This window comes from Cyclospora cayetanensis, unplaced genomic scaffold (genome assembly GCF_002999335.1).
Source record: "Cyclospora cayetanensis isolate NF1_C8 unplaced genomic scaffold, CcayRef3 CcayRef3_contig_93, whole genome shotgun sequence".
Lineage (NCBI taxonomy): Eukaryota > Apicomplexa > Conoidasida > Eucoccidiorida > Eimeriidae > Cyclospora > Cyclospora cayetanensis.
The window spans coordinates 132,948-156,736 of NW_020312767.1; the positions used below are offsets into that span (position 1 = coordinate 132,948).

Here is a 23,789-nt window from a genome sequence, read left to right on the forward strand (position 1 = left end):
AGTGCACGAAGGGCACTATAACAGAGCTCAAACATTGCCACGCGCTACTGCGGGATCGCAGCTCATGCACTCCCAGCAGCAGCACCTCACTCCCCTTGCAGATTTGCTGCAGCAACATCAGGAGCTGCCACAGAGAGGGCCTGTCAGGTGGCTTAGGAGCAGCATGAAGCGGAGCTCCAGCAGCTGCTAGGGCATAGCTTATGGACTAAGAATGCATCAGCTTATTTAGATCTATCTTCTGATTGCTGCCACTGTTTCTTTTGTGATTTACACAGGACAAAGCTCAGAAATTGGGGGCAAGTGCTGCTGCTGTGGTTTAGCCTCACAGTACGAAATATTGTAGACACGTACAACTGGCAGACGCTCAGACCAAATGTGTTCCCTTCCGTGTTTCCCAGCCGGGCTGCCGCTGCCTATCCTGGCTCTGCCGTTCGCGCAACCGGGTGGATCTCCGAGTATCCATACCTATGTACAGTATTTGTAGTTTACACAATTGTACCTGCCGCACGTTCTGCAACAGTTTGCTAGAACTTTCGTTTTTTGTCTTCCTCATGTGTCTAGCTGCTGACGGTAAAGCTTCATAAAGTAAAACGCGATGGTGTCCCGTGAACAGTACTGGCGGTGTGGTTGAATCATCCTGCGAAAAGTCCGAATACCATGATTTTAGGGTTTAACGTCTAGTGCTCCATCGCTGAGGTCGCTGTCGCTTTCCACAGTGTTCGTCGTTTCGTTGGTGGCTCCAGGGGGGATCGCATCCGTTGCAGGCTTGGATCTTGTGTTGTTGCCTTCGCTGTTATTACTGCTGCTGCAGCGAGAGTGAGTTCCTTGGAGTTTCGGACCTGTTACGAGTTGTTGCTGAGTCATCTTGATAGATGTGTAGAGTGTGGGGGTGCTGTTCTGTGTGTTTGCAGCTGCTATTGCTGCTGCATCTGCTGCTGCGTATTCCGTAGCAGGACCAACGACTCCTCCCTCCGCTTGCTGCTCGGCAGCCATTTCATCAGTACAAAACTCCCCTTCAGCAGCATTGGTGCCGCAGGGGGTTCTGTCCGATTTAATCCAGTTTTTTATGGTGAAAAATCCAAGTACAATGGCGGAGAAAACGATCAAAGTGGCGCCGCAGAGAGACGCAAAGTTAAACCCCTCACCGATCACTAGCTGAACAGTCAAACGCCCACTCAGCATTACAGTTCCGGGCTGTACTGCGCCCAATTGACTATGACATCACAGGTTGCTACCTAGATTATTCCAGGGCCAAGTCTCTCCGTGGATCAGCAGACAATCGCTTAGCGACTTAAGCGTCGGGTTTAGAAGATATACTTGGAAGACGTAGCTGAAGACAGCGTCTAGATTCTGAACGATCGCGATGGTGGCTGCAGACTCAAACTCGAGTGCAGAGATGAGGCAGAGCTGCGCCCCCAATCCCAAGCAAGGAATCACTGCACCAACCATCCACAAGACAAGCCGTCGCAATATAGAGCACATGTGCAGCGAAAGCATAACGTTTAATGCATTCTTGTACTTAGGACTTGCTGACTGCCGAGCATCGTCACTCTTTATGCTTTTGTGCCGTACGTGCGAGCGCGACGCCTTGTTCTGCTTGCAGGTCCTGAAAGAATTCGGCCTTAAAGGGGGAGACAAAGAGCACCAGCGGCAGAAAGCAGAGAAGACCGAAAAACATCATGAGCAGGATCGACAGCACGGGGGGACCCCGCGTTGCGACATGCCGCCCCAAAACAAACGATACTCCGTCTGCAGCAAGCAAAGCAGCCCACTGAAGGATGGAATTACAGCGAACAGGAAACTGGGGGCAAGTACAGCCATGCGTCATAATCAATGGATACGAGTACAGGATAAGAAAAAGAGGGGAAATGCTTAGTTATCAAGGAAGGGAAGATGCTGCGATTTTATGGGGTCACCCAAAGCAGACACCCGGAACAAGGACTCCCTAATTTTCCTGCTGCAAGATACAGTGCTGATTGTGGTGTATCTACTGTCCTTGCTTTCTTTGCTGCTATTTCAAGAGCTGGAGCAGCTACATGCCACCAGTGACCCTCGGAAGCCGGGAGTTTGATTCCACTGTGGAACAAACTTCCGCCAAATCTCTTGTGCAAGCGTGTAGGCCTGGTGGAGTTTTAGGGCGCACGCAGGAAAGACCCGATGATAAGGATTAAAAAAGCCCCTCCTGTGTCCAGGCTCTGGATCAGCTCTATTTCACTTCCAGAGTTTTCAGCTGGGTGCGCTGCAGATAAATCGTAAGCCGGAAAACACTGGGATTTAGGGCCATCAATGGAAGTGCTCTGATGGGAAAACGCATTTGTAAAACTGGTGCAGCCTCAAATGCATGGTTCGGGCTGCGGGAATCGACCGTTTGCCTAACGGTGAAAGTTAGGATGTTAGGTGCCGCTGTAGGGCGTAGAGCTTACTGCCGCCCCCAAGTGCCTCGTTCATGGCCCCTGGCTTTGCAATCAGCAGGATCCCCACAGAGCAAAGTGCCACCATCATCCACAACCTGGAACAGTAACCAAACTTTACGATCAACAGCACCACAAGCTCAACCAATAGTGCAAACTTAAAGAAGAACACCGCTTGGAACAAAGAGACGCTTACCATCCGAGCCCTTCGTGCTGAATGATAGCTCCTAGGAATGCAGCCCATATTGTAGCCGAGAGACCAACTGCTGACGCATCTCCAAGCGGCAGCTTTGAAAGGGAGACGTAGTATAGAGCTGAGGTATGCCGTCAACACAAATGATCGGACAAAGATCAAAAAAAGGAACACAAGGGTAGTGTAGCTGCTCGAATTTACCAATGGAGCATCTAGGAGTGCAATCGAAGCTCAGCGGCTGTCAACCACAAGGGTATTGCTTGCCAACAACAGGCAACACAAGTGGCAGCCATGTAAAGGGTGCCAGCAGCTGCTACTAGATGAAAAACAAAGATAGGGGGCAGACAGCAGCAGCAAAGCCGTGACTTCAGCATTAGCAGAAGTATAAACAATGGCAGTAGCATCGGCACACCGTGACAGATGACTGCAACGATGCCTCGAGCGTAGAGGAACTTGGCGAGTGATGTTTTGGGGTTGAGATACTTGAAGGGGTTGATCCGAGCAAAGTAGCAGATCCCCACGCACAAAGCAGATTGCCAAATAAACCGATAAAGTAAGAGCTAAGTCGCAAAACGCCCACATGGCAACAACAAAGAGAATAATGCAAATTCGGTGTGGGGTGTAGAGCTTGATGTTGGGCTTTAGGGCATTCCCGTCAAGGGCTTAGGTAGATGTCTGGTCACTTAAGAAATCTGCCACATATGCAAATACGTCTGCTGCCAGCACATGGCTACGGATTAAGGGTGAAGTCTTTTTGTTTTGACATAGGAATGCTGAGGGTTTAGAGTTTACGTTGAGAATGGGCATGCCGGCGGAGCAAATGACTTTAGTGAGGACTCCAGTGCAAGAGTAGAGAAAAGCTCCCAGGGCAGAAATGAGAATACCGCGTGAGGCGGTGCAGCAGAGGGACAAGTGTAGCCCTTGAGATGGCGATAAAGGATTGGGACACCGCATATGAGACAGCGCCATTGAAGCAATGCACACTGACACAAGACACAGGCACACGCAAGCCCACACGCACACACGTGTACGCAAACACTTGTAGCAGGTAGATTGGGCTCTGACGCCTACCGTTCTGATATAGGACTTAAAGTTTAGAAAATTGATTCCAGGCTTGAGAAAGATCAGGAGGGAAAGTGTAGTAAAAAGAAGAAAGCGCAGAGACCCCACAGTGAATTGCAGAAACGATGAATACAGGGACTGGCCAAGAACCCCTACGGGCTAGCAATTAGAGCGAGAGAAAGAGAGAGACAAGGGAGTTGAGGCAAGGCAATTATAGTTCCTCTGTCCCAAAAGATTAGCAGCGAGGAGGTAACTTCTCGAGAAGGCAAAGCAGGAATAGTGGCGAGACCTTCTGAGACGCATTTCTGCTAGTAACTGGTAGCAGCAAGACAAAGCAGGCAATTGGACAAAATGAACTCACAAATGGCTCGCTCAAGAAGAGATAACGGCCCAATGGAGAGAAGAAAAACAGTAACCACTGCGAGCGAGGAATCCAGTGAAACGGCTTCCACATACAAGCAATATCCCTTTTTAGTGAATGCAGGCCATCTGGTTGAATGGACACTCTCAACGCACCGCATCCAACAACTTAAAATGTAAGACGCAAATGGTTTTCTCTACCCACGAAACAGTAGCAAGCGGAAAAGCCAATGGAGTATGCAAGAGGTTTATGCAGAATGGCCGCTTAGAAATCATCTGCTCAAATGTGCATTTCGTTGTCCAGACTAGTTGAATATGAAAAACAAGGAACCAAGGTCCAATATTAGAAACAGTAAGCCTTTATTTGGTGTGGATCCTCCAGACACGAGCGGCATGCAACAGCAGTGTCTGGTGGCTTGTTCCTTTAATTCTTTGGCCAAGTCAGCATAATATTTTAGAAAAAGGAAGGCTTTGTTTGGGGGATTTCAGCTTAGGACTTGGGGTTTGGGCTTTGTTGTTCAGGGTTAACAGACCAGTGGTACAGGCGGGGCGCCAGATGGCGCTCAACGCGCCAGAGGACATATAGATAGTGAAAAACACATTTCCATTATGTCTCAAATATATCACTTTTGCATCTGTTTTTACGGTGTTCTGTTTACAGTGAGGGTTTGGAGCGCAGTTGGCAGCACGAGTCGTGGTGGCTGTTCCTACCCTTACGCTGAAAACACCAGGCGTTGTCGTGGGGAGGGTTCAGTGCATTACTAAGAAGCCTTTCCAGTGTTGCCTAGAGTGCAAATCACTAATTCTAAACTGTTTAGGGTGTAATTTCGAGTGTTTGAAGCAGCACACAACGCGTAGTGCCTTAAACTCAATCTCAGACCTCCCAACTGACATGAAGCACATGTAATTGAACCAGAAGCGCTTTTGGTCTAGACCTTCATCCAAGAGCTAGCCCTAAATTTGTTGGAGCCAGGTGCTGCTGACTAGTGACTTATGGAACGTGTAGAATCAGGAGTTAATCTAACTGAAGCAGTTAGGCGACGTCAGCATTCGAGACAGACACTATGCACGAGTATTTTTAGCCTCAGTAGATAAACGAAGGTAGCCTTAGTGCTTGCAAAAATTGCCTCTCGGACCTTTACAGTCTAAATGGTCCACTAAACATGCTCCCAAGACGCAGGGATCTGGCAACGAAGGCAGATTTCTGATCAGACAGCCATTGCTCCTCCGGACTAAGGTACACCCATGCACTTTCTACTACTCAGATTAAATTTGAACAAAACCTGGTGAAGAGCTGAATTCTTGATATTTTGTTTATTTTTCGTATGCGCTGCACAGTATTTTCTAGCTCGATTCAAGAAAGCATCATGTTGGGTGCATGTGTGCAGAATGCAACGTAAAACTAGTTGTGAATATTCGGGCCTAATAAGTGCGGCCCCGCGCATCCAAGCCATCCCTATCCCCTCATATCGGAACTCTGAGGCAAAAGTAGAGAGCTCTTTAAAACGACTCAGTAATTTCTACTAAGTTTGTACTTACTTGCATCCAAACGGGGACTTGAGATAGACAGCTGCATTTGCTGGCACCACACACTTTGATGTAGCTGCCCTTTGCTCATTCATTGGCTATGTGTGTGGTAGAATATCCGGATTCCTGGGAAAAAATATCGAGCATTGACCAAGCCATTTTTCGCTTCAGTAATTTGCTTCTCTGTTGCAAGTGTTTCAAAGAGAAACCCTCAGGCGATGGAAGCCGACGGTGGCACACCGCCTGTTGGCGCTGCAGATGCCGGCTGATAGCATATTTGAAGCAGCAGATCCACAGCGGGTATAAAGTCATGATTCATGAGCCGAAAAGATGTTCATGGGTGCATCAACGAGGTCATGCCAAGAAGAAAAGTATTACACCCATATGGATGGTCAACCACTGGAAGAGTTCAGCAGCCCTTCGAAGCAGCACCACGCTTCGTACCTAGCAAACGGATATAGCTGTAGGCTTCTTGCTCATCTTTTCTTAGGGAGGAGTACCTGAAGGGCCGCTCTATAATGGCCAAGGAAGTTGCCTGCGAGCAAAAGGCTTTGCAGCTCAAGCCTGTGTGCAAGCACTTACCCCCCGGCTTATGCCGGAATCGGCCAGCTTGCTTTGAGGGAACTGAGCAAAATAAAGCGGCAAGGCCATCCAAGAAAAGCTCATCAGGTAAAGAATTTGGCAGATTTGCCCCGCACAAGCTGTATTGTAGACGCACACCTGCTTGAGCAGCGGCTTATATCAAGTGTACAAACAGTGCCATGTCAGGTGGTCGGAGGAGCGCAAGACACTCAGCAATTAAAGAACTGACTACTCGCAGTTTACAATTGATGGAATACTCGAGGTTTCAGGAGCAAATAAGCCTATTTTCTTCGTCCTTGGCTGAGAAGGATGATCCAAGTTAGAATGTAGAGCCTCTGGATGTTGAGTTAGTCAGCCAGCCCTAGCCTACAGCCTGAGGAAATCCAGAAAAGAAATCCAGAAAGACTTCGTGCCCCTCAACAGCCCAAGTCAGCCCCCTAGTGACTCGTACTTTTATTGTGGGAAATTGGGTCATGTAATGGAGAATTGCAAAGCACATGCAAAAACCCGAAACATTTAATACCGGGACTGAGCCTACCAAAAGCAAGCACCGTGGCGAGCAAAAAACGGTACATCAAGGAATGGTAATCCCCACATGCAGTGTGCGATGCAGCGCAGGGGCCGTATAGGATAGAGCCTCAGCTCAAGACTCAATACGAGGCAATCATACACTAAACAAGGTGCACCATCATGTTCAAGAACTGTTAGCGCCATTTGATACTTGGCATGAAGTGAATTTGGTATTTAAGGAGGCGGTACAGAAGTGCACTCTGCTTGTGCGCTCTTTCGCGCAGTGCGTAAAGCTCAGGCTTGCTGGCCTGTACCATAATAAAAGGATTAGCAAAGGCTCGACATTTTAATGTCACTTTGAATTGGAATTGTCCTTACATCATGGTCCATGACTTCTATGCTGGACTCGTGCAACGTGACGTAATCGTTGACATGCCGTAGGCAACTTAATGGGAGGCCCCCATGTGATCACAGCTGCGCGAAGGAGAGGTTAGTGTTGCAGACAGCGCTAGGAAACAGCAACACATGGCTTCTTCAGCAAGGCTCATCTCATCTCTGGTCACAAAGTCACGTGGGTGTCCCAAGAATGTAAAGCAAAGTGTTCATGCCGGCGGCTAACAAGCAATAAGAGAATATGGCCCACATCACGTCATAGTTGCTATACTCGTTCTTGAGTAGAAAATGCCGTTGAAATTTAAGTCGGAAAACAGAGAGAATAAGAAAATTCAGGGGAGAATTCGTGGATATGCTGAATGAGAACGAGCTGCCTGCAGGCCAGCCACATGCTGGCCGTCCAGCGCATCGTATTGCATTAGCCTTTTGATTGACTCCACACTACTTGCCACAGTACCGGAAAGCAACACAGCATTAAAAGGAGACTAAACAGCAGGCGTCAATATACCTTTTTTGCCGGGAACGACCAGCACCTTTGGGCATAACTAGGTGCCGGTGCCGAAAAAGAAGGGAGATGGCGCATGTGCGTCAGCATTTAGCTCCTGAGCAAGATCACTTTGACGAAGAAGTTTTCGATGAGGTATTTAAAAGCAGTACTTGATAAACGATGATAAATAGTCGGACATACATTCGACTTCACAGGTGCCATCTTTCAGGCACCGATACACCCCTAAGGACAGCGCTTAATAGACATTCCACAAGGACTCGTAAACACGAGAGCAACGGTCTGCCGCCTAGACACATTAATGCCCCAGCTTAACTGCAACGTAAGTTAATCAGAATCTTGATGATCCTATTAAGGAGGTCGGATGTCTGGTCTACGTGGACGATGTCTTGGCATGGAGCCAATACGTTCAACAGCGCCTACACCCTCTCTTACGTGCGCTTCAGCTGTTGCGGGGAAAGCAATGTCTGTTACGGCACGCAACGCGCTCGTATTTTAAAACAATAGCGCTTGTTTAAAGGTTCGACGGATGGGTGCAGGATTTAGGTTAGATCTGGAAAAAATGGGGAGCAGGGCCTCACCTTTTCACAAGTTGCAAACTTCGGTGGACTTGCATCGTGCCACTAAAATTTATGCCTGGATTTACTCAGATCGCTGTTATTGAACTGAGTTCCTTAAAGAAAAGCAACCTTTGCCCTGGACAGAGTAGCCGAAGCCTTAGCAAGAACACCACTCAGCCGCCTGACAACCCGAGAGCTTGCACTGGCCCATTTTCGAGCGTCATTCCCTCGAAACATCCAATGCGAATGGCGGAACGGCCGTTGCTGTTGATTCCCTGCAAAATAATGGCTCTCCGAAACACCAAATTATGCCTAATGCTTCCATCGTGTCTTTCAAAACTCATAAGTGTTTCTAGTGCGAGGAAGAAACTGAATAAGATGCACTGGGGAATCGAAATTGCCAACATGATTTGTATAAGCATAGTGCGACTGCACAAACCATAAGCAGCTTTAGTACACCATACAAGGCGTTTTAGACCTGTCGAACTTATTTCAGCTGTTTTCTAGCTTGGGCGCCGCCTGCCTCATGTCCTTGCAAAAAAGGATATGGTGACATCGAGAACGAGGTGTCGATGCGCTCTCGCGAGGCATCAGCATTTTCCTACGGTGCAGCGAAACCGTTATTCTTTGTGCTAATTCATTGATCCTCTTGGCATTGGACGAACCTTCTCCTTTTGACACCCATGCATGCGCCACTATAGTAGAAATCCATAATGCCAAGTGGGTGGAGCCCTATCATGTTGAGGATGACTTGCTAAATTTTAAACAAAGCGAGGACCTTGTCACTTCTACATTCCCACTCCACTCCGCAGTGCCTTTTATCCACAGCACATTATCCTGTTCTTCCGCGGCATGGAAGGTTCCACACTACAATGTATGCTCTCTTACGGTTTTTTGGCCGGCCTGGGATGCGCCCCGCGGCAGAAGAGTGTTGCGCACTGTTATATCCCGTGCTTCAGCAGCTGAAGTCGCACAATGCGCCGGAGTCCAGTCTTTTGCAAAGCTTTCCGGGTCTTGAAAGTGCTGGGACTGATCTGACTGTGGAATCTATGTTGGTGGAGGTCAAGAGTCACGAGCCTCTACGTGATCATCGACTGACTCAGCAAATGTTCCCATATCATCCCTAGGTGCAGCACCGTCACGGCCCAGGAACTCGCTCAAATTTTCATCACTCATGTCTCAAAGATTCACGGATCCTACAGGAGTATCTTTGCGAGTATATATTTGAGGTTTTTTAGTGCGTTTTGGCGTGCCTTCATGACCCAGCTACGCTCTGGCAATAATGTGATCAGCGCGAACCACCCAGGGGCAGATGGCCAGAGAGCGTGTCTCAACCACTCTCTTCTGCAGCGACTCTTTGCTCACAAAATTAATTTCTCTGTGTTCATTTTCCGTTCTGATTCCGTTCGTAGTACAGAGTATACTCACGTTCCTGGTGCTGTTCCGCATTCCTTTTCTACGTTGAGAAGCACCTCTATGATCCGGACTTGGGCATCGGTCAGGGTTCAGCAGCCATCCTTTTCAGCTAAGTGATTCAGAGAACCGCCAACTAGTGTACGCGAATGCATGCAACAACCTTAACACAGAGGAGCATGGAACTATCTTCGTTCTGGTGGACCGGTAGGTTTTAAGATATGCCAAAAAAGTTGACCGGACGCAGACGCTTGCGGTTAGTATCCCCACTCTTCACTCCTCAATGCTCTTCCTCCGTCTTTCAATTTTCCTCAAAGTTAGAGTTACCGCACAAGTCTGAGTACCTGCTTCTTAGGAAGATATTTAAGCTCCCCATCTTATTCGCGGATTTCGCCGGGCGTGCAAATGACCTGTGTGGAGGCAGATGATCCACAGAAAGGTGTAAAGGAGATAAATTGCAGGAGTATGGAGCATTGAGAACACAGAGGATGCCAGTTTTCAGTCAAATAGGTTGGCCATAGCCAGCTTTACGCTTGACGGACAAGCAGTTGCGGGGTATGTTGCCTGCGGCCCACTTTGTGGCACTGTTCGAGTAACGAAACAGTAAATGCCATAAAATGTATTCCCGGCTGCCCTTGGTAATAGTCCTTTCTCAGCGAGCACTCTGCCTGAAACAATTATATTCATCACTGAAAATATCCTGGAAGATTGCTAGTTGGTATTGATTAGGGGTTTTCTCCAATAAGAAGTATGCGCAGGCACTCAGAGGTATGCCCGCCCAGCCTTCATCCTTAAGCCTCTTCTCAGGCTTTTAGGGCGCCTACACTACATGCGCTTGCTGTATTTGCAAGCAGCTGATGCTTTATAAGGGGCGGAAGCACTGCTGAGCCAGTGTGCATTGAGCCCCTTTACACATGTTGCTTCTTTCTTGTTTTCTTATAGCAGGAAGCTCACACGTTTCGGTGCTGTGATGACAGCAAGCTATTGTGTCGCCGAGGTCGTGGTGGTCTGTTCACTGGTTCGGTTTTGGCTAGCGTGGGTGTCTCGCTTCCCTTCAATATCGCTTGATTGGTTGTTGTACACATTTGCTTTCTCATTTGCACCGTTTCTGCGTGCCTGGGAAGTGGCGATAATGACGGGAACTCTTTCGCTGTCCTGAGTGCAGTTGGGCTCGACATCCATCTACGGACTGCCAGTGTGTGTATGGAATGGGAGACAGGGAGGAAGCGGGGGTATAAGCCACGTCTAAACACTGCTTAGTACACTAGTAATATTTAACTAAGAAGCAGTCAAGAATCTGCAATTTATTTCGGCTGTTCATAGATCGTAGATTTGCAAAGTACTGTCAATGTGCTGCAGCAAGACTGTAGTATGGGTGTTGCTAGATGCCATGTGCGTCCAGCTGTGAATGCTCGAAGTGCTTTGAGGGTACAGCTTCGCACAACTTTGATGCGCTCTCGTTGGGAACTCTGAGGGCTTTTGGCAGGAGAACTAGAGGGCTCTGTTGGAAACAGCCAATTACCCTTTCCGAAGTTCGTATTGAGTCTGGAGTGAAGAGTCTACCGACGAATACACAGGGTTGAGCATTACAAAATCCTCTGATGTTTACCAGGTAGAATAGCCTTCCACCCTTGAAACTGCAACTGTACGAATTAACAAGCAAAAAGCCTTTTTCTCAAGGATCCGATTTAGTCTTTACTGCCGGGGCCACACGAACGCATGGTAAGGTAATAGCTTGCATCTTGTTGCGCATTGTTCTCATTTTACGACAAGTTCTGTAGCTCTTGCTGGGTGACTTGCTTCATTACCCACTAACTACCTCCCCCCCCCGAATAGAGCAGCGCTAGAGTCATCTACGTTAAAAGGTGGAGGGCTTGTACTATCTTCTAAGGAAACGGGTGAAATGCTCATCCCCTGGGAAGCTCTTCTAGAGTGTGAAGTAGCTTGCTGTCCTTTCAAGGTGTGAATGACCTGTTTTTGGTTTGTTGCATCGTTTCTACAAGAATGCATGCCCATGTCACGATAGTCTGGACAGGAAGATGGGGGTCATTATGGGCACTGCATTCATGCATTATGTTCATCAACAAGTAACTTCGGAAAGTATGGACTGTCTACCGCATTGAGATGCAAAAAGCACTGGACTGTTCAGCTGTGGGCAGCTGTTGCTAGCTACAAGGTGCCAAATTCTGAAAAACAAATCCCAGGTCTTCCGCGATTGTAAGTGGTAGAAGCGACGCCACCAGGAAAAAGCCTGAGGGTCGACGCCAATATATGAGCTCTAGAGCACGAAGGTATACGGGCCGTAATGTTTAGCCTGGAACTTTATTTGTGCAGTAGATTAAACACAAACGAACGACAAATGCAAGCACTGAAGGCCTCTAGCATCGCGTGGGGCTAGGATGGCGATACACGCCGAATTTTGTGGGGCCCAGGAGATATTGAGGCGAACGGAGGTGCCAACCAACTGCATGTAGGTCTACATATAGTCAAATATGCGTAAGTAAGTGAAACGACAGGCAAACATTTTACTGGAGGCGTGTTTGGCCCCCAAAACATCTGCGCCACTACCTGCAGCTGCAGTAGCAGTACATGCAGCAAGTGGAGCCTAATCTTTCAGTGCTGTCCTTCTCATCATTCTACAATTTACTGCAGCGTCTTTTCCCTCTGTTCCAGAATTTGTGCCGCCGAGACAGACGTCCTTTACCGGCGGCGGCTGCGGTAGCAGCAGCTGCTGCAACAGCAGTGGCAACTGCGGAAGTTGCTGCAGATGAGAGTGAAGAACTTTTGGGGCGATGGGGCTACATGGAGAGACTGAATTTCTAGAGGCGCTCCGGCGCCTCTATGAGGAAAGCAAATGCAGCAACACCGGATCTGTCTGGCTCACCTTCAAACGAAGTACCCCAACACTGCTCCGTAACCTTAGGCTGAATGCACGTAGAACTGTCTGTAGTCTGCTGATCATTGTCTTCTTAACTGGGCCTTATTACATGCGTCGTAGGCATCCTCATGCTGTGCACTTCCGAAACTGTGGCAGACCTGAGGCTCGAGGTGTGACAGTGTATGTAGCTCCCCGTCTCCAGTTTGCCTAGCGAGTGTGAGAAAATGTTCCAGTGGTATATACTTGTCTTCTGGATTCAGAGACTGTTTTAAGTAATCTCACAATACGATGCCTGCACCCTTGCATACTTCGCAGCCTTTCCCGAGGTTGGCGGTTCTAGAGGGGTCAAGAGACGCCGAAAGCTGCAAGGCTGTGAGGAGCAACCTACGGCAACGCCTGTCTGCCTCATAAGAGCAACAGATGGCAAGAAGAGGATATCCATTCAGGTGCATTTAACGTAACTCCTTACCCCTTACCCACCCTCAGCTGCAACATGCTCCTCCCGAGCGTTTTACCCACCACTGAATCAGAGATCTGAATGCTCTTGTTGCTTTAGAAGGCATTATGGCATCTCATTTTTGAAGTTCTAAATGTCTGCATTTGAGTGCAGATGTTTTGTAGTCTGAGGTGTATGCACAGGTTGACGGGGAGCGTGCTGCAGCCTTCAGCCATCAGCTTTTAGGTCTAGTACGGCTCCACGCTGATCAGGCAGGCTCACCTTTACCTGGGGCCAAGAAACTGAAGAAGCCGGTACAGGATCGGCAGCAAAAGCAGGAGCAAGGGTTGGAAGAAAAACGGCAACAGAGGCAAGAACAAAAACAGCAGCAGGAGAAACAGGGCGGTGAGCAGCACCAAAGCAAGAAGGGCAAACAATACAGCAGTTCGTTTAAGCGCGAGGTCTAAGGACACTGACCAGCAGCATGCAGCTGGTTGTGCGGCGACAGCTGGTGGGGGTGGTTTGCAGTGGCTGGCCTTCACAGAACTCATCAGCAACAACAGCGATAGTATGACTTCTTTTCTCTGTACATTATTATATGAAATTGTTGTTTCCTGGTTTGTGTCGGGCCCCTACCCGCTTGGTGAGCCGCAGTCTCACCATCTGGCTCCCCTTTCCTTCTCAGAGGGTTTGGCAGGTATGCTGCTTTCTGAAGTAGTAGTTTTGCTTGAATTCTTGCATTTTCGCTGCCTCGGTGTTGGAGGTGCGCTCAAGTTCCTGGAATTTGATCATTCAAGCCTAGACAGGCGGATGCGTGTGTACACATCCTTAGACGTCTAAGCTGCCTGTTTACATATACATATCTAGCAATAGAACTGCACAAATAAGTATTTGCCTTCCTGGTTATGCTTTATTGCTAGAACGGTGCGTGCAGGCGCGCACGGCCCTGTTTATGTGTTTTTACGATTTTATAATACAATATTGCGTAGTCACACTAGGTGTTTTTTGATTCTGCATGTAGATGATTTAGAGATTTGCAGGCTGCCGTGACCCAGAGAGCCAGGGAGATGAGGGGCTTGGAAGGTAGCACAGAGGGAACAGGCGTTCTAGAACAAAGACGGTTAGGCTTTGTGGGGGCTAGACGCAAGGGCTTAGGGAGAGGACAAGAGGTCGTTGAGACGTGCAAGGAGAACGAAAACGAATATATACAGCCCCTAATGACTCGACGGTTATCGAAAGGGAAATTAGAAATGAGAGCTTGGATGCAAACAGAAAAACCAACAAGTCAGTTCCATTTAGCATCCTCAATATATGTGATGTAGTAGAAAGTGTTCAAGTGTAGCTTAGCCCACTACGGCGAGGTGAATGAGCCTAGAGGCAACTGTATAGACCTACGCAAGTGAATAGGATGCAAGAATAATGAGTGCGCATGAAAGCACGAACAGAGAGGTGAAGAGAAAATCATGTATACAAATGGAAAGAGATATTAGGACTGGATGTAAGGCCGACTACGCAAGGGCTTGGAGTAGAGTTGTGAGGAGTGTAAGCCTAGAGACATACACAGCTAGCGGACTGTGACTAAGGGCTTCGTGTAGCATTGTCTCGACATTTGTATGGAGTGCATAGGGTTCAAGTGCATAGGGTTACGGATGTGACTCTAAACGACGAGCCTTAGATCATCTGTGAGCTCGCAGTATGTGCATACACCCTACTGCGAAGAAAGAGGACAGCTTTGAATAAAAATAAATCATAATGTAACACCAAGGATTAGAAAGTTCGTGCGTGCGGGTCAGCATGCTTCCCCTGGGGGCCCTAATTTCACGGGCCCAAGGCAACCCCAGCCACATTGCCCTTACCGCTGACAATGGCAGGAATGCTTTTGTAGCAGCATACTTTGCTAGTGAACTTCGTGAAGCTAATATTTCATGCAACTTTAGCCAAGCAAAACAATCCTGAGTCCCTGCTGAGAAAGCCCCAGGAATCCAGACATCACAAACTGACATATGGTGCTGATGCCTTCCTTAATGCCGCAATAATCTATTTACTGACGCTGCTGCTGCTCTTTTTCATCTATTCTCGACTCTACAGCATCTGTGCATGCTCTCAGCTGCTACAACAGCAGCTGTACCAGCAGCAGCTGCCTGCCCGCCTGTTCTGACAAGCAGCATACCAACTGTCGGTCCACAGGAGCAGCGGCAGAAGCAGCAGAAAATGGATATAAAGCTAGCACGCGGGGAGGAGCGGAATGCAGCTATTGCTGTGCTGCAGGAAGCGGCAGCCACTACAATAACCGGGAGGGCACCTGAGCGCGTCAACAAACAGTACAGCGACTACTCGTACGTATCACTTTTTCACTCGCGTAACGGCAGTAGCGACAGAGATGCTCTGAAGAGTTTTATTGGCACCGACGCTGGCGGTAGTACTGAGGGGAGATATGCAGCTGGACCCTGCTTGCAGCAGGCAGTGACAGAGCAACCACGATAACGCCTGCAGCGGCATCACCACTGACCGCCGTAGCAAGAACCTCAAAAGATCTATTAGCAGCAGCTTACGAAGCAGCTTTAGCACTATGAGCAGGCAAATACCCAACTATAGTAACAGGAGCCAATGCGCGAAGCAGCTGCACGCTAGGCAGGACATGTCGTGGTGGTAGCAACAAAGTATTGGACATGTCTGTCCCTCTGTATCCATGTCGTTAATGTTGGGTGTACGAGCGATAGAGGGCAAGCGTTGAAGAGTCTGTGTCCACTCTTCTCAAGTTTGCCTTACAAGGCGTCTCCATGGCCTTTTACTGCACTGAGTGTGTGTGTGTGTGCCTCTCCCGCTTTCAATGTGCCGCTGTCAACTTGCATCTGCCAATATCAATGCGTAGAGTTTCACTGCTTCAATGAATATCTTGAATTGCTTGCTTGCTCGTGTGCCTGCCCGTAGGCTGGATTTGGTGTCTGGGCCTTGTGGCCTGTTTGTAAACCTGAAGAATTTCATTAGTGTCTCCTTGGAGGCTCTACCAGCCGATGCAGCCCTAAGCGGCTCCCGCGTCTACGTCCATCTCAGCACAAATATTCACTTGACAAACGCCATTACAACAGCCCAAAAGAGGCGGCAAGCGTGTCGAGAGGGTCGAGATAACGGGGGCAGTGCCGAAAATGGAGAGCCTCCAGAAGTTGACATGATCACAAAGCCGACTAAGATGGCCATCGCTGTTGAAGGAGGGTTCGTCCACACTATGATTCCCTGCTGGTGACGGCATTTCCGTGGCTGGTGCTGTTACTACTGGTGCGACATTGCAGTTCCCAGGCGTCCTGCCGTGTGCTGGTGTGGATGCTTAGCTTTAGTGCGGATGGCGACCTAATCGACCCCGCTGGGAATTTTGCTGCCGTCGAGCCAACGATTACCTATCGGCTGTGTGTCTATACACCCGCGGAAACAGCACCCGGAGGAACTGCTGCTCTTTCAAAAAGCCTTGCCGAGCTATACCGCAGCAACAAGAGAAGTACCAAGCATCAAGGACAGAAGCGCTCTGAGGTAGAAGAGGAGGACGAGGAGCAGCAACAAAGGTGGCGTAGTGACGTTCTTCTGCTGCAGCAGCTGCAGGAACAACAACTGCAGCAGCTGGCGTTTCTGTCGCTGGAAGACCCTGACGTACCTGCTGTCATTGCTGCGATGGCGAAGCGCCTGTGCGAGATGAGGCATAGAGTGGCTGACGCAGCGCCTTGTGCAGCTTGGGTGGAGGAGATCTTCGTAAGTTTCATATTGCCATTTCTGCTGCTCTATGTTGCTGCCTTTTCCGTATGTGTGGGCAGCAGCTGCTCCTGCACTCCTTGCGTCAATGAATTTTCCTGTTGTTGCTACAGTCAGCTATCGTTGTTGCACGTTTATCTCCCCCATAGTGAGCTCTATCCGATATAGCCTTCCACTGTTTGCTTCATCTGGTGTGCGTTGTGTATTTGTCTCTCCTGTAGTCTGCTGGTCAGCAGCATGATCAAAAAACGAACAAATGCCATTCTCCTGCTTCGGGTGTCCTTCCCCCCTAGGGTTAATTATTGGGTGTGCATGTAGCTGCAATATGTTAATTCAGCCAAGCAAGTATGCGGAAGACTTACCAGTTGTTCCGAATCCACCAAGGATTTCTCCTGCAAACTGGAAATGTGCTGACTGCGGCGCCTCCACCAACCTCTGGCTGAACCTCTCTGATGGGTGCGCTGCTGGTGTTGTTGCTGCTGCTGCGGTAAAGAGTGCTTGAGCACATTTGCTATTTGTGTTGAGGGTCTTGGTAAGGCAGGTGCTAGTCTTGACGGTGATTTTTTTTATTTTGTTGATTGGACTTACAGATTTATTGGCTGTGGCCGGAAGCTCTACGGCGCAGGGGGAGGCTGTGCTGATGGGCGAGAGGGAGCCGCCATCAGACACTACAAGGTATCTTGTGCTTTTACTGTTCTCCAAGCTGCCTGACTGGCGCAGCTGTTGTTCTCCTCGCCTTCTTCGTTCATACGCGTGTTGCCTTTCTGCTCTCATACCCCTACCTTCTCGTTTGTCGCATTTCATCCACGTGCTTCGCTCGTGTCTACTTCTCTCTACCGCTCCATGTCTCGAAAACCTTCTTTGTTGTCGTCTCCAAATGTATCCTCGCGCTAACATCCTCATCTGCCCTCTAGTATACATTCCACACCTTTTCGCGGCTCTTATTACTTGTGTCTCGACCTGTGCTGTTCCCCTACTGCATTTGGATGCTTCGCTTGCTTAATGTGCACGCAGGACACGACCTGACGGTGTCTGCCCTTTTCACTGCCACATTGCGCCCCTTGACATTCACCTTTTTCGTTGTGATTGATCTTTCACCTGATCTGTCTGAATCTGCTGGTGTGCCTGCCTCTATGCATCCTTCAAGGCCTTTGGATCTCGGCCTCCACCTCGTTCGTCCATGTTACCTCTTTTTCGCCTTTTGTATGTCCGCCTCTGCCGCAGGAGACAGGGAGCATCTACCCGCTAATCGTAAAGCTTGGGACCATTTCTCCCGACTCGGCAGATGTATTTTCTTATGCCCCTGATGAAGACAGCACAGTTATCGACCCAAAGCTCCCAGAGCACCTTGCCAGATTTGGTATTGAGTCGCAGCAGGTAAGTAACACGCCTTCATGTTGCTTCTGGGGCTGTTATTGTGTGGACCACGGGCTTCGGGTATCTTGCCATGAGTAAGCGTTACTACTGCTGCTACTCGTGTCTGCTCCCTTAGATGTTTCTCTATGTCTACAAGTGCCTGCTAAGAGCTGCTCATACTGTCTGGTGCTAGGTGGTTTGCTGCCATTGGTGTTGCTCTCACAGCTGCGAAAGACGGAGCGTAGCACAAACGAGTTGGCGATTGACTTGAATTGCAAATACGACTGGGCTTCCCTCACGGCTGCTGCAGCAGAACAAGCGCAGCTGCAGAGGGGCCCCGGCAGAGTGGGGCTTAGGAATTTGGGGAACACATGCTACGCAAATGCAGTTCTCCAGGTATGCAGAGAGCATTAGGCAGAGAAATCCATATGGGCTAACGGGATCGCAGGCACGGAGCCTTGCAAACACGGAAAGAGGCGACAACCTAGAGAAAGGGGCAGAGTCAAGAGTTGTAGGGGCGACACAGATGATGCGGGGGACAGTGACTGGTGAGCTAGAGGTAGAATACTAGATAGGGGTGTATAGGTGAACAGGCGTAGAGGCCTCTCCGCTGGTTGGGGCACCAGTGGACGGTTGCAGTGGGAGGAGGGGTCTGTCGATGCTCGAGAGCATTGGGCTGAGAGACCTTTTGGTAGAGATGTGGGGCATGGTTTGGTATGTTACAGGCCCTTTTCAGCGTGCGCCACTTCTGTGAGAAGTTCTTATATCTATATGAACCAATGCTTTGCTGTCAAGGCCTCCATACAGAAGCAGCTGCAGTCACAGACCCCTCCAAATCTCTTTCCTTACAGCTGGGGGCTCTCGCGATGGCGCTGCAGACGCGAAGGGCCTCTTTACAGAAGGCCTTGGGATTGCAGCTACTACAGCAGGCGCTGCACAAGCAACACATTGAAGTTGACGAGAGGCAGCTCTTGAGTGGTACGCCATTTTTTAGGGTCTTACTAATCCTCCAGATGGGGTTTCGGAAAGCCTCGCGGTTTTCTGCATTCTGCATTACATTAATGGCAGCAGTCTCTGAATTTCTGTGCTCAGCGTAGCATTTGCGCGGGACGTAACTGCATGGGTATGCTGCTCTGCTGCTGTCACCGCTACAGACTTGCCTTACCTGGTTCATGACGCGGTATCGCCTCTCTCGCTTCGCTCAATATTTGGGACTTTGCATGCGGAATTCGCAACCAGCAGACAACAAGATGCAGGTCAGCCCCATGTTGCTGGTGAGAGCTGCTGCTGGCACTAGCCTGATGGGTGTGGCTTAGGAACATCTAGGGCAGCAGAAACAAGCTGTCGAACTGCTGTTGTTTTTCAGAGGAGTTTCTGTCCCTTTTTCTCTCGTGGGTTGGGGAGAGGGAGTCCGGAGACAGGAGGCAACTGCAGCAGCTCAAGCGTTTGTTACAGTCTGGGAGCCCCTCTCCTACAGCAGCTGCTGCTGCCTCAATGGGGATTACCACGGAGACCGTAGAGGCAGCGGAAAGGGCCATGAAGAAGGGGACGGTGGACTCTTTGTTCTCGTTCGGGGTGGGTGTAGTGTGCTGCCCTGCACCTAACTGTTGCTGCTGCTACATTTACGAATGCCCTACTATGTGGGTCCACTTGTGGGAGCTTGCGGAAACTGTGCGTTAAGCCAGATGAAAGCATCATCCATCGTGAGGTTTGTTGCTAGTGAGGCTGTTGCTATTGTCCCTACTGGCATTTGCTACGTCTGTTGCTGTACTTACTGCTGTTGCATGTATATTGGCCGCAGGTAGAGCAGCGGCTGGAATGCCACCAGTCACACAAAGTTCGCTACACCTACAGCCGCCAGCAGGTTTTAGCTCTGCCAATCCCTGTGGATATACAGCAATATGAGGAACAGAGGGAGCAGCACGAGCAACAGGATCAAAGACAGCAAAAGAGAAGGAAGGGGGTTGGAGGTACCCCTACAGAGTCAGACACAGGGACCGATGCGGTCGTTGACGGCACGGAAACGGTGAGCTGTGCTGTTGTACTGCCAAATACTTAGCAAGGGCATATAGAGCGAGCTTTTATAAGTGGACCCAGGAGAACGATTTCCGACAAGTGCTAGTTAGAGTGTATATGCCCTGCCTGTGGGCTCTCCGTTACGGCCTGTCTTTCGAAGTAATTTCCTTTGTTCTTGTTTATTTGCATCTTTCTTCCTTCATAATTCTACAGGTAACTTGCAGCACATATTTTATGTCTTATTTTTGCCAGTGGACGTTTTGTTTGTGCAGCGCGATGAATCCGAAGAGGCGGCGCCTGCTCCTCCCTCTGTTTCCTTCTCCAGGTGTATCGCTGCAGCAGCGGCTGCTGCAACAGTAGATGACTACCTCTCGCCCGCCACTGGGGAGAAAGGCAGCGCAGAGAAAACGCTCCGGCTGACAAATTGCCCGGACTACCTCCTCGTTTTCCTAAAACGATTTTATATCAGCGACCGGTGGATCCCGAAAAAGCTCAAGTGCTCCGTTCAGGTATTCGCCGGAACTCTAGGATTAAGAATTTTGGCTCAGTATGGGTTTGGGTTTAAAGACCTGGGGCTTGGTTTAGGCGTTTTACAGGCTATAATGTCTTTTGGTGGTTTCGAAGTCTTAAGATTGTTATGAAGGGACGGCTATCGCATTCCATGGGGTTTTGTTTGAGAAGATGTAGACGCAAGTTCATTGCAATTGCGATGGCTGAACAGATTCCTGATGAGGTGTCCTTTGAAGAGCTTCGCGCGTTTGGCCTCCAATCTGACGAAGTAGAACTACCCGACACACCGCAGCAGCAGCAACAACAACACAACGGAAACTCTTTGGCGGCGGCCGCTGCTGCCGAAACGATAGATTCGGAAGTAATGGCCACATTGCAATCTATGGGCTTTTCCAGCAACGCTGCTCAGTAAGAGAAAACCTTACTCAGCCATAAAAACAGAGATATGACACAATCGTGGAGGTTTGTAGAAACACAAGCACATGTAGTTCACGTAGAGCGAGGGAACAGTAGGCACTCAGCGAGCCACGGAGTTCCGGAACATGAGGCATTATATTGTGGAAGCAGACTTAATTGTGCTGGTCTTGGCTTTGGGGGCTTTGCTTTTCCTTTTTAGACGAGCCATTCGTGTCACTGGTGGAGCCTCCGCTGAGAGCTGCGTGGAATGGCTGATGGGCCACCTGGATGATCCGGAGATAAACGACCCTCTTCCTGTCTCTTCTCCATCCCATGCACCAGCTGATAGTAAAGGAGAACCAGACGCTGAAGCAGTTGCTAATCTCACTGCACTTGGCTTTGATGAACGAAGTGTACGCGCGGCTTTCCATGCCACCAGGTGCCCTCCCTCGTCTGCCGGGGGGCCCATGGGGTCTATGGCACCTGCCAGTGGACTCTTTGATGCCGGAAGAGCAGCAAACTGGCTGCTCTCTCAGGGTTCTGGTCTTGCTGCGGCAGTGGATGAAGCACTTGCAGCCGCAGCAACTGCTGCAGCTGCCGCCGCTACATTGGCAGAGCAGCAGAACGAAGACGCTCGCGAGCGTCAAGCAAGCGCAGCAGAGGAAGAGGGATTGCCTCCTTTGGAGCGTTGCCGTCTAGGGCTTGGGGATGGAGCAGGACGCTATCACCTGTTTGGCTTTGTGACTCATCTGGGCTCCAGTGTTTCGGGGGGGCACTATATCTGCCACGTGCGAGACGAGGATGGAGGGGGCTGGCTGCAATATAACGATGATAAAGTTACGAAACTAAACTCCTGTAGCAGCGATCAGGCATATATACTGCTTTTCAAACGAGCACATTCAGATGCCAGAGACACCACGGAGATGGGAACAGCAACCGAACCAGAAAAACCTTCAAGCCGCGGGTGAGTCGTGTGCGGTCCGTTGATTCGTCCGCCACACCACGTATTCTCCCGCCGCCACCACTGCATACGTCCGTTTAATATTGCCCTTTCCAATTTGCCCTCAACCCCACTCACCTGCCGCTTGTATCAGTCTCATCGCTTCTCGCGGCTGATGGCTCCTTAGGGGGAGGAGCCTCTCAGGTGCCCCAGGCTGCGAGTATTGTTGGTTTCGTCACAGCGGTATTGTTCCTTGTATTACGCCTGGCCCGATGTAGCAGGGTCATTTACAGCATGTGCTACTGCCACAGCTGTTGCGGCCTCACTAAGTTTTCTGCTGAAAGAGTTACGCACTCGGGCGCTCTTTCAGCTTTACGCAGTTTCCGCAGGAGCTAGAAACAATAGCAATAAAACCTTTAGTAAGAGTGGACGTGGGCATTTTCGAACTCCTGCTGCTGTTGTTCTTTTTACTCTGCAAAGACGTGAACCGCGGGCACCTAAAGGGCAAACTGGCCCCTAGTTCATGAATTCTTCTAAGTGGATTGTGTGCATACGATCTCCCGCCTTTCTCCCACCGCGCATACCACCCTGCCTCTTCGACGGAGTTGCTGGATAGGCCGTGCGGCAACGTTCAACTACGAAATAGTATACAAGTGACTTTGTGGAGTGTCTTAACGTACATTTCTTCTGTTGCAAAGTACTGTTTCCTCAATAATAGCAGGCGCAATTTGGGGTTGGCGTGCCGTAGATGCGATGTCAAACTAGCTGCGAATGCTCGGAGTGCTACTAGGGTGCAGCTCCGCACCCAGCAGTCCCTCATTCCTCAATTCTGTACCTCTGGGAGGCGCGAGTAAAGGAAGGCGAGAGTTCTTTTGGGAACACTCAATAAGCTTCCACAGAGTTCTACATGCGTCTGGAGTTGAGCGCCTTTTGACGGAGGCCGTAGATGGAATTTTACAGCTGCTAGCACAGCATTGATCAATGCAGCTGTTCCTCCTTATCCGCAGGCTCTGGACGCAGTGGAATGTCAGATATCTCTACGTCAGTAGTCTAGCTTCGGTCAAGTCGCTTGGTAGTATAGTAATTTGATTTTTGGCAACATGTAGAGAAAATATTTACTGACAGTGGAAGCTGGCGGTGGCATAATGCGCATTGAGGTCGTACAGGGTGGAGAACATGTGACCGCAGGAGCTCCACAGGGAGCGAAAAGGCCTGAGGCCTCAGCCCATAAAAGTCTACGGATCTGTCGATGAGGTCATGCGACTAGAAAAATGTGGTGGCTGAAATGACGAGCAATTACGTGAAGATGTTCTAAGCCTTTCGGAGATGCATTTCGCTTTGCACCCCACAAAAGTACGAAATGGGAGTCCCTTGCGGCTAGGTTTTCATAGGGATAAGCCTTTCAATGTTGGTCCCGTTGGTGTAGAGGAACTTGTCTACCCGCACGTATTACTACAGTCCATACGTTCATACAATCCATCGCAGATCGCTCTGTGCCGATGTCGACTCAACAGCGAGGTTTAGGAGAATTGGGGTGACAATTAAAGCAATATAATCTATCAATGGGTCACTTCATTGAGAAATGGAAAACTGTCTTGCGCTAAAGCCACAACGCAAACAAGCAGCTCCTTTACCACCGGCTTACTTTATTACCCCAAGTGTCACGTCACACAGTCGCAGGATGGCCAGTGACACGGCAATTGAACAACCGATTTCTGAAACTTTCACGAATCAGCGAGCATCGACGTACCAGGAGATCATGAGTATGACCCCTGCTTCTTGGGCTTGAAAGTAAATTTTCATTTGGGAGTTAAAGCTTCTAGATGTTGGGGATGTGACATTCCGCTCTAGCATACAGTCTTAAGTGGAACAGGCAGAAAGCCTAAGGGAACCAGCGCTCCTCAGTATCCTCATACAGCTTCTAACAAATCATCCGCTTCAACGATTAATTGGTACACATAATCCGGCAGTGCAGGTACAAGCAAAAACTCTAAGAGCTT

At 49.4% G+C, this 23,789-nt stretch overlaps 2 protein-coding genes across 2 annotated transcripts; one reads left to right on the top strand and one right to left on the bottom strand.

Moving 5' to 3' along the window:
• Positions 1–663: 663 nt before the first annotated feature.
• Positions 664–2,655, bottom strand: LOC34620616. Its single transcript, XM_026336126.1, has 5 exons — positions 2,424–2,655; positions 2,144–2,239; positions 1,573–1,749; positions 922–1,151; positions 664–864 (listed from the first exon to the last, which is right to left on the bottom strand). Exons 1-5 carry the CDS (start codon positions 2,653–2,655, stop codon positions 664–666), a joined length of 936 nt encoding a protein of 311 aa, XP_026191911.1.
• A 13,365-nt stretch (positions 2,656–16,020) lies between these two features.
• On the top strand, positions 16,021–22,309 carry LOC34620617 (ubiquitin carboxyl-terminal hydrolase 5). Its single transcript, XM_026336127.1, has 14 exons — positions 16,021–16,043; positions 16,160–16,571; positions 16,909–17,027; positions 17,162–17,246; positions 17,796–17,948; positions 18,153–18,323; positions 18,653–18,905; positions 19,082–19,183; positions 19,294–19,502; positions 19,729–19,968; positions 20,216–20,452; positions 20,665–20,861; positions 21,070–21,809; positions 22,068–22,309. The coding sequence occupies exons 1-14, from the start codon at positions 16,021–16,023 to the stop codon at positions 22,307–22,309; spliced, it is 3,183 nt and encodes a 1,060-aa protein (XP_026191912.1).
• The last annotated feature ends 1,480 nt before the right edge of the window (positions 22,310–23,789 follow it).

What these genes read in the sequence shown, in the direction of transcription:
- LOC34620616 (XM_026336126.1), bottom strand. Translation starts at nt 2,655, where the DNA reads ATGGGCTGCATTCCTAGGAGCTATCATTCAGCACGAAGGGCTCGGATG. An exon ending in CGAGGCACTTGGGGGCGGCA is followed by an intron (nt 2,240 to 2,423) that starts GTAAGCTCTACG and finishes ATTTATCTGCAG; the next exon opens with CGCACCCAGCTGAAAACTCT. An exon ending in ACGCAGCAGCAGATGCAGCA is followed by an intron (nt 865 to 921) that starts GCAATAGCAGCT and finishes ACATCTATCAAG; the next exon opens with ATGACTCAGCAACAACTCGT.
- LOC34620617 (XM_026336127.1), top strand. Translation starts at nt 16,021, where the DNA reads ATGGCCATCGCTGTTGAAGGAGG. An exon ending in CCGCCATCAGACACTACAAG is followed by an intron (nt 17,247 to 17,795) that starts GTATCTTGTGCT and finishes CCTCTGCCGCAG; the next exon opens with GAGACAGGGAGCATCTACCC. An exon ending in AAACGGTGAGCTGTGCTGTT is followed by an intron (nt 19,969 to 20,215) that starts GTACTGCCAAAT and finishes TTGTTTGTGCAG; the next exon opens with CGCGATGAATCCGAAGAGGC.